Consider the following 13,813-nt stretch of genomic DNA (forward strand, 5'->3'; position numbering starts at 1 on the left):
GATTATCCTTAAATTCCAACGATAGTTTAAACTGATGGTTGTAAACGCATCTAATGTGCTCGTGTCATCACTGAAGAGTAACGGAGTTGTTTGATTGTTGATACCTACGAGAGAAAAAGCAATACCAATTAGATGAAACGACATTATTCATGTTTCTAGTATAATACCACCATCTAAAAAGCGTGGTTTTTAGGGGGAGGAGGAGGGGAGAACATGTTATGACTATCACTTTTTATATGACAACATATATGGGTTTTTTTTACGTTTTAACTTTTTCTTCTTGCAGATTCATACAATCATGAACTTGTGAGGTTTGGATTATCTGGTGCCATGAACGTTGTATTGGATGCCCAGACTGGAGGGGACAGATCATCAAATCTGGTATTAGTATCTGCTATGATTAACTATTTTTACACATTCAAGAATTGCCTCGTACTATGTTCTATTGCAAAGTATTCTGAACTTGTTAGTTTTAATCTTTTAAGTTCCAACATATAAGAGGGTTATCTTTGATTCGAATTTGATATGTGTTTTTTATACAACTCACGTTACTTTGTGTATTTTTGTAACAAGTTGCTTGGCGTTAAAATCTTCTGGACGAATACTAAAGAAATGCTACATGTATAGGTACAATCGTTACAAATACATCAAAATGTGCATTAGAAAGTAATGCTACCTTCATGATGATAAATCTTTAACATATCCAACATTATCATTATAGTTTATACAATAAAATGTATCCACGAGGCAAAATGTCAAAAACGCAGATTAAAACAGATTATAAGATATGTCATTTTTTTTTTTACACTGTACACTCAATGGTCATCGCCAGATGTCACGAAAAGTCAGAAATGCATAAAATCTGCCACGAGGCGGGTGGGCAACTCAAAGCCTTGAGAAAATCTGCTTTCAGGTCAATTAAAAATTGGCACCGAATACATGAGAGTGTATGTATAGTGGTTCCGTTTTCAGTATTGAGATATATAGGGCAACATGTCGTACGGAAGCCCAACATACCGTATTTGCATGTAATAACGATTGTTCTAAAAAGATAGCAATCGCAGGCCCTAGTATAGAAGCATCAATGGCAAACCGCAAACGGTGACCAAACAATTTTACAATAAATTGCAACACCACATATCAAATGAAAATACGGGAAGGAAGGTTTGCATGTGTGTGTGTGTGTGTGTGTGTGTGGGGGGGGGGGAGGGCTGGTCAGTTTAGCTGGAAAGAAAATGCACCCTTCTGGCTGACATCAAAGTATTCGGCTTTCATAATATTCCCGATCAACTACGGCAAGATTTTTTTCTTCTTAAAGATGAGTATAGTGCACGTCGGATGCCCCTAAGATGTCTTTCGTCCCCCTCCATCGATCGTACTAGCTCAGCTAGACAGAAAATTTCTCAAGCTGGAACAAACGTATGAATGGCCCCAATTATGCTACTGGCTGCTGCCAGACATTTTGTTTTGATTTGATTTGATTTATTGGTTCCTGCATTATATCATTGCTCATGCAGATACATACACATGTTGGCCCCTATTATATACAGTACATTGTTGGTGTCAAACATATATATACATAAACATTAATTGTTAACAAAATAAGTTTCTTCATTGCCTTTAGAATATACAGCAATACAGTTTCTTCGTTGTCTTTACAATGTACAACAAAACTTATCAGCGATGAAATGAACAATACAGAAGGGCTACAGCTTAGAGGGGCATTCCCAACGATTTTCATAATTTTACATCATTACAGTACATAACAGCTCCACGTCTAGATTTGTGAAATTTATTGTGGTTCTTAAAGGGACATTCCAGCCGATTTTCATAATTTCACATCATGTAGTACATAAATTGACAACTCCATGCTGAGCAGAGAAACAATACTTTGAAAAACCTTAAACAAATTACACTGAGCAAGGATGATGACATAGAGGTTCACATATTTCAGAAATGTAGCAGTGTAATTTCATTACAATACCGCTTGCTTGCGAGTTCACCTGTGTATAATCTATGCTTGCCTTCTTCTTTTGTTCTGCTTCCTTGAGCCCCAACTCATGCATTCTTATGGTGACTTTGCCATGTCATCATCCTTGTTCATTGCAGTTAGTTCTAAATGTTGAAAATATTCTTATTCTTCATCCCCATTATCACAAATTATGAAACTCTGTCCTCAGTATAACTAATCTATAGTTGTTCAAATGTAAAAATATGAAAATCATCCGGAGGTCTCCTTTAAGCAGAGAAACAATACTTTGAAATAACCTTAAACAAATCACACTGAACAAGGATGATGACATAGGAGGTTCACATATTTCAGAAATGTAGCAGTGTAATTCCATTACAATACCGCTTGCTTGTGAGCTCACCTGTGTACAATCTGTGCTTGCCTTCTTCTTTTGTTCTGCTTCCAAGAGCCCCACTCATGCATTTTATGGTGAACCTGCCATGTCATCATCCTTGTTCATTGCAGTTAAAATGCTGTGAATGTGACTTTTTGCAGTTGCCCAAGCAATGTTACAATATGAGATGTTCGATAATATCAACGAAATATAAAGCATGACTAAAATATTCTTTGGGACATAATACTTAAGCTTATAGAGTATACCAACGTTACAAGATACTTTATATGACATGATGCATCTCCATGATGAATCCCCATCTGAGTCCCGATCTTTACATTTTTGTTTTGTGTTAATACAATCATCTTGATGCAGTTTGTGTTTGTTGCTCCCTATCCAGGTGCCTCCATCGCTTTCCAGTCTCGATCGACAGAATCAACGAATATCACATCTCCATGAGATTTGCACACGTCTTGGTTACACCACTGTCGACACAAATAGACTCAGCAAAAAGTCGCTTTCACGTATGAATCACATCTTCGTTCTGGACGAATTCAAGACGCTTTTTTGTTTTATCCCTAAAGTTGGTTGTACTGGCTGGAAGCGGCTTTTACTGCTTCTAAGCGGGGCAATAAATTCAACCGATGCCATCAGCCAAGCAAATGTTCACATACTGGCTCAGAAGAAATTACTTACGCTGCCCAAGTTAGATGTGGAAGGGGCTACAGAAAGGCTACGAAACTACACTACATTTTTATTTGTTCGAGAACCTTTTGCCCGAATCTTGTCTGCGTATCGAGATAAATTTCTACTTAGTTCGGGTAGAAACCTTTATATTAGAAAGTACTTTACGCAATTAATATCCGGATCTGCAAGGAGGAAGTCATTTGAACAAAAGCAAAATGTATCATCAAATTCGTCTGATACAAAGAAAGACACAGTGACCTTCAGCGATTTTGTGGACTATGTGGGTAACTTTTGGAACACTCTGGATCTTCCTGCAGAAGAACACTGGCGAGAAATGTTCCGCCTTTGTGCGCCGTGCGATATTAGGTATGACTTCATCGGCCATTTTGAAACGCTCCAGGAAGATTCAAGAATGATCCTCAACAAACTAGGCGTACCAGAAGGTGTCAAATTTCCTGATTCCACGAATCCAACAAATAGCAGTGCCTCCTCTATTTTTGACCAGTTCTATGGGCAGCTTTCTAGAGAACAGATTGAGTCATTATACCGGCGTCTATCGACAGATATGGAATTATTCGACTATCCGATTCCAGCAAGTATTAAGATGCGTATAAATGCCTCATCTGCATTTACTGACTTCATTTGAAAACATTGACGTGGGTGTGCCTCAGCTGGATCAATCCTTTGGATCCGTTTCCATCTATGGATTGATCATCTCTATGCAGTATAAACTTGTTTTTCCTTGTCATAGTAGGAGCTTTTGTGACTGAGCAGTTAATGGTAGGTGGATAAGGATCATGCATGCAAGAGGTCTCCGGTTCGAATCCTAGCCTGGTAGCAGTAACCTATATGGAGAGCACTGTACTTCATAGCCTTTTGTGAAGTCTTTCGGTCCCGTATCGGATAGTCATATCCTATGCACGTTAAAGGACCCGCTTCTCTTCTCGTAAAGAGTAAAGCAGAAACTCATAAAAGTGGACAAGCTCAAAAAACAAACAAACAAACAACAAACAAACAAACAAACTTGCTGACACATAAGAATATTGATAATAACAATGAAAATAGAAATGGTCATACTATTAAACATCATTATCACCATCATAATGATAATGACAAGACTGTGTCTTTTTCATTCTTATACTCACTATGAGTTTATAATTATCTATAAACATTCACGATGGTGTATCGCGACATTATATAGATGATGACTTGCTGGGGAGGGAACACACCGAATGTTCCACCCGAAGGGTTTGAAATGCTATTGAGGGAGGTTATAAGTCCCTCGACTTCGTCTCGGGACTTATAGCCTCCCGAAATAGCATTTCAAACCCTGAGGTTGGAACGTTTGGTACATGTTCCCGACAACAAAAGTCATCATCTGTTATGTTATATGGGTTTGTCAAATACGTCAAATACATCAACGTCAACCACCAGCACAGCGCACTCGATCGCTCGCTCGCGCAGAGCCAAATTCACTGTGCGCGCGCGGTCCTAGGCCTTCTGTCATTTGTTACGTAAAAATGTTTTCCCGTGGGAGAACATTACAAAAATGTTCGCCCATGGGCAAACATACAGTAACTAGCCGGTATTTGACTAACCCATTTAATATTGTGTAATGACACTGTAGAACAATGACTTCCTATCAAGATGGTATTGAATGATATGGACTGCTCCAAATAGCGGGACGCTGTATTTTGCAAACCATTGTCTTTCGTAGAGTTATTTTGCTGTTGTTATGTCTGGGCAGGTTCCGTGACATTTTTTTTTTTTTTTTTGCTCTCGCAACAAAAGCTCTCATGATATATCTGCACACTATTACAAGATAAACATAAGTTTTACCTACAAAACATATCCCTAACCCTAATCCTTACGTCAAATTATTCAAACCCTTTCGCAACCCTAACCGTAAATCCTTGGAGAAAATAAGATCGGCTTATTTGTCGCAGGAGCAAATGTGTTACCATCGGCACGATATATCGCTGTTCCTTACGCAATTATTTTTGGTCCTGAAGACACATTTAGATTTGCAGAGATCATTTTTGGTCTAAAGAGCAAAGCCATTGAGTAATATGAAAGGTAGCGCTGAGTAACGAGGTTCTTTTCTTATGGACAAGTAAATAAAGTAAATAAGTTATCCTCATTCAAAGCTAAGGAGACAGAGGGAAACTATAATATACTAATATACATGTATACTAAAGACATGTTGTTGTTTTGGTTCTTATGTTCAGGGTAAAAAATCCACACACTGATTAATGTATCGTGTCGGAGTCTTTTTTGTTAGAAAAAGATAAACAAACACGATTAGGAACAAATGATGTTATTCCACTTCGCTATCATTCCAAGCTCCTGAACTTTATGACTTCAAAGTTTCATGTTATATCACTACAAAATTACATTATGTGTAATCAAGCAAAGGAAAGTTCGAAGTCAATTAATGCTTTAGCTTCTGTAATAGCTTGAAAATATATTTAAAAAAAGCGCAGGACCTGCAGGCATAGACTGCTAAAGAGGTTGTCCTAAGTAGCAGAAAATTCAAAAAATAGATAAATATAATGCCCATGAAAAAAAAAAGTAATTTCATGCATCTTAAAGTGTGAAAGGGGCACTACGGCATCAACGTTTCATATCAAGCATGACTACCAATCTTCTGCCAAATTCTGAAATTTTCAATTTACTGCCAATATCAGCCATTTTCAAGTTTCGTGTATACAAGTCATAATCGGACCATATTACTGACATGTAAATATTACAAAAAGTGCTACTGTTTTTGAAATCGTTAACATGCTTACTGTTGTTTTTTTTTTATAAATTTGACTGGTCAGGGTTTTAGGCTTTGTCAGTCACGATTAAACAGGACGTTTATTAGGAGATGTCTGTGGTAGACAGCATCATTGAGAAGCAATAATGCTATTCCAATGACTATTATTAATCGAAATGTGACACTCTATTGATCATGACATAATAATTTCTGATGCTGATGATGGTGCTCGGCATCTTCTCTTATATTCTATCGTATATTTACCTGATAGACAACAGCGGATATGTACAACTCGCTCTACTGACTGCGCTCTTTCAAAAAAGGGCTTCCAGTTTCCTTTAGTGTACCTCAAAGATCACATCAAGCAACTGTGTCAAGGACCTTTGTTTTCATTTTGTATTCAGAGTAATTTGAAGTCAAAAGGGGCCCGAGTTTTCAATCCTAGCAGAATCTTCGCCTCTGACGAAGATTCTGGGATAGTGGATATAGTAGTATTATTCAGCTCGGAAAGTTTAGAATATATTTCCAATAGTTATCAGACATAATTTGAGTATTGAATAAGTGGATATTTGTAAAACTAATGTCAGCAAATTGTTAAGAAAGCATTTGTTTCTACAAAGCTTCCTTCTTTTTTCCTTGCAGTTTTATAAACTAGACAAATCTAATCGTGAATAACAAACCAATCACAAAACCAATAAAAAGTCCCAGGCATTGATTTTACGTGAAGACTCAAAATAAGTGAAATAGGACAACCCGATCACTCTTTAGTATTTTTTTTCATAACTTTTTTCAATGGTAATTCTTCTTCAACATGATTCTTAAGTTTATGATGTGATTAAAACGAATAAAGTATATCATATATAACATATGGATGAGACTGGTATGATGTACTATTGACCATGTGTGTGTTATTTTCTTTTTGTTGTGCAATGCAAATTAGATACAATTTTTTTAGACGGATTTTCACGCCTTTCAGTTTTTCTTCATCTCACTCGGAAAGATTGGCCACCGTTTGCAGTGTCACAAAGACCGAAATCGTAATTTCACAACCTGCTTCCAACGTAACTGTCATACATTGTGTAAATACGGCTTGAATACAGTAATAACACAACTGTACAAAAGACTGATCACTAAAGGAAAGAAGCATGATCGATCATCTCTGCAGTGTCCCACAGTGTGTTCACAATGCGTTCTATTATAGTGGTTTATGTGAAAATGCTCGAATTTAACAGTGTGAAGATTATTTCACACTGTGTGTGTGTGTGTGTTTTATTCACAAAGAGTTCATGTCAGTTCATTTCAGTCCAGTTTCATTTATTTTCCATCCGACATCCAACAAAATGTCAAAAAATGCAAAGTATGCACTACACCGTGACATTATTTGATGTTGACATGTTGGCTGCTCACATAGAAAATAACGTTCTGTTTTTCACTGTAAGGTGATAATTCAATATGAGATGACATAGGATAAGCCCGTTAGCATTGTCAAGTCTTCCATGGACGAAACGGAAAACCAGCTAGTGCGCTGGACATGGGCTATCCAGCCATCTTCTGAGGTGGAAAAATCAATCAATCAATCAATCAATCAATCAATCAATCAATCAATCAATCAATCAATCAATCAAATAATCAAACAAACAAATAATTTGTTCAGTAACACGTTTCTGATGGCTACAATTGATATTGTATTCGAAGGCATACAAGCTGACAGTTTCATTTATCGTTCATCCCACCATACTATACACCAAACAAAAGAAAGAAAAGAAAAGGAGGGGGCACTTCCGGGTTTCATCAGCTAAGAAGCAAAAAAAAAAATGCTTTCTTTTCTAGTGTCACTTACGTATTCCGTGGTTTAAAAAAAAAGGGGCAGAATGGTGACACCTTATGTATTCCTTTGTATGGTGGAAAAAAAAAGGGAGTAACCCCCCCCCCCCCCCCGTTCCGCCGGCCATGGTATATTGTAAGGATAATATATCATTAATACCCAAAATATTATTAATACCCTTTATGCAGACGATTAAACGTCATTACCAAAGTAAACAAAACGTATATATAGATAAATATTTCATCAGAATTCAACTCTCACTCTCAGTTTATGGGTTTATTTTTATAGTATGCAAAATGTTAAAGTTTGATGATTAGTATAGTATATGTGTAATATTCTATATTTGTATATGGAATATGGAATTAGATATACTGAAAGAGGGCTCATTACAGTTTTTAGGAGTACGGATATTTTTTTTTTTCAATGGGAAAGTAAATGGAGTTTTTTATTTTGTATAAAACGAAATTAGAAAATAATAAGTAGAACATTGACTGATTATTGGTCCGCCCGGAGTGTGAAGTTTCTATAAACGTCCGACATATACATTTATTTTAAAGAATTGATATAAATGTTATAATGATTGTTAGTGTTAAATACTATTGTTGATACTGGCACATTAATCTCATGGATGTTATTTGTATTGTATGTTCAATGTGTACCTGCAATTATCTAAAGAGATAATTGACCTGGTTATGTATAAACATTTTCTTGAATAAAGAAATGATTCAATCAAAATATTGGAAACATTTGTGGAGGATGTAAAGGATGATGATCTCAAATCTGATCGAGAAACAGGCTTCTCATATATATATATATATATATATATATATATATATATATATATATATATATATATATAATAAGACATCGGTATTCTTAACCAGTTAGATCTTGAGTAGTTCTCTTTTGAAGCTTGTCAGAGAGGTACAGGAGACGGCAGTGGCCTGCGGTAGTGATTTTATAACCTAGTAGCATCTGGGAAGAATTTTTTCAATGTGTTGAAGTACTTGCGTTCTTTTCATACATTTACATCACATATCTGTTCATATTATTGTCACATTTTCAATGTAGGCCTATACATATTTTATTCAGTGAAAATGAATGAACGAATTCAATTTGCAAATACACTATACGTCCCAGTCTTTGCAACAAGCAATGACATGAAGATGATGCCTGATTCCCCACCCCTCTTGAGGGCGCTGTTCATTTAATCCCGGCACAGACAAAGGGCAACAGCAGCAGCTGCAGTCCTCCAGATTCGAAAAGTAAGCTGTTAACCAGGTTTTACTTTCACTTCTCAGTTCTCTCAGTGATCGTAATATATACTAGTATAATACTAGTATAATATATTATATTTAAAAAAAATGCTTGTGCGATAATGTATATGCAGTAGGCGAGGAAAATCCACCTGTTTGAAATAGACCGGGCGTGGACTTTTTGGACTTCTGCGCTGTGGATAAAATATTATAACAAAGAGTCGTCCACGTTGTTTATCTTTTAGCTATGGGGTTTACAATTCATTTTCACACTTTATGACACAACGAAACTGCATACACGTCCTGCACGTACGTACTTCAGACCCCTAGAATAAGGGTTACAGTGAGATTCTGGTTTTGTTGTGGCATATTACTATGCAACGTCCAAAGTATCAGAAAGCCATCGAATCTACTGTATTTCAGAAAACGATCAATCATTCCTGGCAGCAACGAAATTGCTCTCATATCTCATATTTTTTTATTGGCCTGGTTTCTAGCTTCTCATGAACACTGAAAAGGCCATAATCATGTTGACACGTTTGTTCCTCTGTGGACGTTTGCTTGACGTGATCTTTTGTGCACGTAGACAGTCACTTGAAAATACAACTAGTGTATACTGAATTTTTCAAACATTTTCATTTTTCTCGCATAATATTTTTTAAAGATCTGTTCTTGATAAAATAACAACAAGCGTTCTAAGCGGAGAAGTTCTGTCTGCCCTGATATGTTTTTTTTTTTTAGATGAAATCAGCGACATTTTTGTGCTCAACACCTACATCAGACAGACACAGAGTTTCCAATTTGTTTTTTTTTCTTTTAAATTCCTAACTTTTTAATGTGTCCGATTTTTTTTTTCACAAATTCTCATTGACTTCCTTCTTTGGTTTTCGGGTTTTCATACCACGCAACGTATGATGGAATTTCCCTTTAATGATAAGTGTTAACCGCACGTTGAGCTACGTCGCCCATAAAGTCCTTTGATGGAAGTTTCGCCTTTAGATATCACGAGGATATTGGTCATGCGTGCTTTCATAACTGAATGTTGTGGGAGTTGAGGAAGTGCAGATAGCTTTCATACAATCTGTATGGGCATAACTTTATCTTCGTGTGTTATATTTTTTCATAGTCAAAGTTATGTGAAAATATGCGAATTTCTCGGGACATTTTTATATCAGAATCATGCCGACCCAGGGATCCTGTCGTGTTTACCGCCACCACATCAACGCTACAATAACTCTGTGCTTAATTTCCAGCATTGGCGTCTGCGTAGCTTTTCTCCCGTTGCTTCCTGTTCAGCCCGATGTCAAGGCTTTCTCATTTTCCTATGGTCTGGAGAAATCATTCTGTGCAGTTTTTGCGCTAGCGATACTTTCTACAATTGTATACTACATACGCAACAGAAAGAAATTCCATCAGACGCACAATGTCATCTGGCCGGGGCGATGCCGGCACTGCGCTGGCCTCCTTAGACCTCTTCATTCTTCATCGCTGTCCGAGTCTCAATGTAGTCCCTCGCCTTCGGAAAGTTACCCGCTCACATCTCAGGGCATGGAACACAGACTAGAGCCTTCCACGTTCGCGAGATGTGCTACTAGTTCCAACCAGCCTCACCATTGCAGTGCCATTGCCGAAGATATTTGGCTACAGGATCACACGCGTTTTAGCCCTCACAGTTCTCTGCATAATGTATTTCAAGTTTTTGTTATGTGCGCATCCGTTGGGATCCTGTGCATGGTCTTCGGAAGTCTGGTGTGTCGCGCAAAAAACGAGGGTCCTACTATAATCTACGTCAGCAAAGAAGCATTCGATATAGCCGTGCTGATTCTCATACCGCTGGTGATGAAGTTTTTGAAGACATATCATGATGCTGTTTTCATCGCCGTTACGTCCAACCTTGTAATGCTAACCCTATTCCTATCAGGGGGGATTTCGCTGTCTTGCTTGCAGATGGTTAGGCCGCTTAAAACGGTGCTAAATACGTCTGTGCAGCCGATCTATTGTACTGAAAATGACACAATTCGGCAAATATACAACTACGGAGAGTCTACAATGGAGCCTCTGTATACTGAGTGTGCAATCATTTTGACTGCGATACTTCTACAAATGTGGAGTTCATTGACCCCGAGATCGGCGCTCTTGCACGATGGCAGAAATATTAGGTATGAGAAAATCCGCAGGAGAAATCATTCATGGTTAAAGTCCGCGAGAACCAAACTCAGATCTTATTGGAGACACATGATCTGTCAGCGTGCAGTGGCTAGACGAAATTTGCCAAAAATCGAGGCAGAATCCTACACCGAACTCGTCACACATACGTATAGGTCTTGGACAGCGTCTGCGTTGATGGGATTCAGTTATTTTATTACAAGTTTCGCGCTTTTAAAATGTCCAAATGTCTTTAGCTCAGAATATATCAAGATCTCAGTTCTCTGGTGCGTGGAAATTGCCCTACTGATCCCTCTTTCACTACTTCTTACCTACCAAGCCATCATTGTCAAAAGAGCCAGCTCGGCGTCCATAAGAGCTCTTCCAATATCTACGAAATATCTCGAAGGCCACGATGTCCTTCTCTTATTTTGCTCCTGTGGAATTTTCTGCCAAGCCATATTCCGCTGCGTCGCGGCTATCGGTGTTCTCGACAGAAACCCTTCCGGCGACAAAGTTATCCTGGCTGTCACAGCCATTGTCTACTCCATTGTCATTGTTACTTCCATATGTTTGATGACGCATTTTCTGCTCTACGTCCAGAGGCAAACCGAACTGAATGTAGAAAGTACCAAGTGGACAATCTCCTGCCTCATATACATCACGGTAATCAACGGGACAGAATGGGCTATCGAGAACTTGGTGGGTGATCTTTTCCCGATTCAGACGTTATTCTTTGGTGAAACCACCGGACGAGTGGTGGGCATAGTCCTGAATCCGTCCGCGAGTCTCTATGGCATGCACGCTGCAATGGTGGCCTATGAAGCATACAAAGCGATCTTGAGAAAACATTCTACTGATTGCTCTGACAGTGGCCGTCAAAACGATCTATCCAGTGCAATTCAATGCCCAGCTACATTTGAGACTGTAATCGACTAAATTGTCAGTTGTTGTATTCTGCATATCGTGACCCAGTTCGAAAAATTGCGGATTAAGTATAAAATATGATGGTCAAGATTCCGAGCAGCACAGCTTATAGTTGTGTTCCATTAACATAATAATCATGATGGGGTATACAAAGTATGATATTAATCAAACACAATATTAGAGAGAGAGAGAGAGAGAGAGAGAGAGAGAGAAGTGGCTCATAACACAAACACTGAGGACGCAAAGTAGACAGTTGCTCTTTTCTTTGGTAATTACAGAATTCCTTATCTATAATATTTTGAAGCTGGATTCACTTTAGTGAGATTTCCACAAGCTTATATTCTACTAAAACGTTCCTTTATGCGAGATATCTAAAAGTGTGATAATTAAATTGTAATAGAATGTGTCATTTTGTATATTCCTACACTACGCTTGTTTTCGAAATTTCATTGTTCAGTATTCTAAGAATGAATAACACTTTTATCTTTACAGTTACTGTTAGAAGGATTAGCACATTGTGACCCTGCACCTCAAAACAAACAAAAAGTCGCCAGACATGAATTTTTAGTTAAAACTATATTCTGAAAGAGCAGACTTTAAGCTTTAAAATGATGTATAACTCAAGTCAAATGGACTCTCCTAACTTATCTAAATATAGGAAAGAAAGCACAAACTCAGGAAAAGGGTGAACTGAGAAAAGAGGCTCTGAAGTACAGTGTCTATTCAAGCGCTTAATCTTTACCAAACCGTGCTGGCTGTGTGATGAATGGGACAAAAAACAGGAAGTAAACCACCAGAGTAACAACAATGAAGAGATTATCAGATTAAACTGAAATTAAGCATGTCTCATTAACACATTCTGTCCATAATTAACGCAAACTTTCAAAGCAGCAGCACTATCCTTTCAAAAGTTATTAGACTTGAAAGTGAAGAGTGTGGACAAGGTTTTTCAGAAATGAAAAAGGGATTCTAAAGACACACCTAATCACACTATTCTACCAAAAATGTTCGAGATAAACTGCTAAAAAGCACACTTTTCTGCCCGTTTTATGATACCAAATTTTAGCATGATGTAAAAGAAGACCCGCTCTTTCAGAAAATATGAAAAAGTCAAGTTCGGCTAGGCTGACCCATTTCACTTATTTTCAGTCCTCACGCAAAATCAGTGTGTGTGACTTTATGTTCGTTTTGAGGTGCACGGTCACAATTAAATCATTCATATTGTCAGGAACAATTTGTTTTATTTGTGGAAGTAACTCGGCTCTAATACATATTTTCAGTGACACGCTCGTGAACTGAGTTTTTCAATTTAGATTTTAGTAAAAATGATAACACCAGGAAAAGATAATGACTGAATATGTTGAACGACTGCGTCATTGACTTTTTGCGAGTTACCAAGGAACCACATAATGAAGTAAGCACAGAGCATACCATTTTAAGAGGAATTCAAGGTTTATTTGATGAAAATCGGTTTTCGAATGGCTGAGACATTGAATGAATAAAGTAAAACAAAGCAATCTTGATAAGGTGGGTCCCACCTTTTATCAGGATTGCTCTGTTTAGGATATCTCAACAACTTCATAACCAATTTTCATCAAATAAAAGTTGAATCCCTCTTGGAATTACCTGTTCTTTCATATTTCATAAGAGATACCTCATTATCTCACCAAAATGTGTTAGAAAACTGAAGTTAGGTCTCAACCAGAACTATACGATCCCTATAAAACAAAACGAACCAAAAATCAAAGAGCCAGTGATTAATGACAGGAACGTAATAAAAGATTGATACCAATGATACCTTGTTTTCATGTCCTGTAAAGTAAAGGACCCTTGTAAAGATTTTATAGTGTAATGCAAAGACACCTGAAAG

General features: G+C 37.5%; 1 protein-coding gene across 1 annotated transcript; it reads left to right on the forward strand.

Annotated features, from left to right (window-relative positions):
- Positions 1-330: 330 nt before the first annotated feature.
- LOC139734668 (carbohydrate sulfotransferase 11-like) lies at positions 331-3,678 on the forward strand. The gene is made up of 2 exons (XM_071645456.1): positions 331-381; positions 2,746-3,678. Exons 1-2 carry the CDS (start codon positions 331-333, stop codon positions 3,676-3,678), a joined length of 984 nt encoding a protein of 327 aa, XP_071501557.1.
- Positions 3,679-13,813: the final 10,135 nt, after the last annotated feature.

The sequence above is a fragment of the Diadema antillarum genome, unplaced genomic scaffold, assembly GCF_040938485.1.
Source record: "Diadema antillarum isolate AM-2024a unplaced genomic scaffold, OU_Dant_1.0 seq00000538_RagTag, whole genome shotgun sequence".
Lineage (NCBI taxonomy): Eukaryota > Metazoa > Echinodermata > Echinoidea > Diadematoida > Diadematidae > Diadema > Diadema antillarum.

Coding starts and splice junctions, on each gene's coding strand:
- LOC139734668 (XM_071645456.1), top strand. CDS start 331: ATGAACGTTGTATTGGATGCCCAGACTGGAGGGGACAGATCATCAAAT. Junction 382..2,745: donor GGGACAGATCATCAAATCTG/GTATTAGTATCT, acceptor CTCCCTATCCAG/GTGCCTCCATCGCTTTCCAG.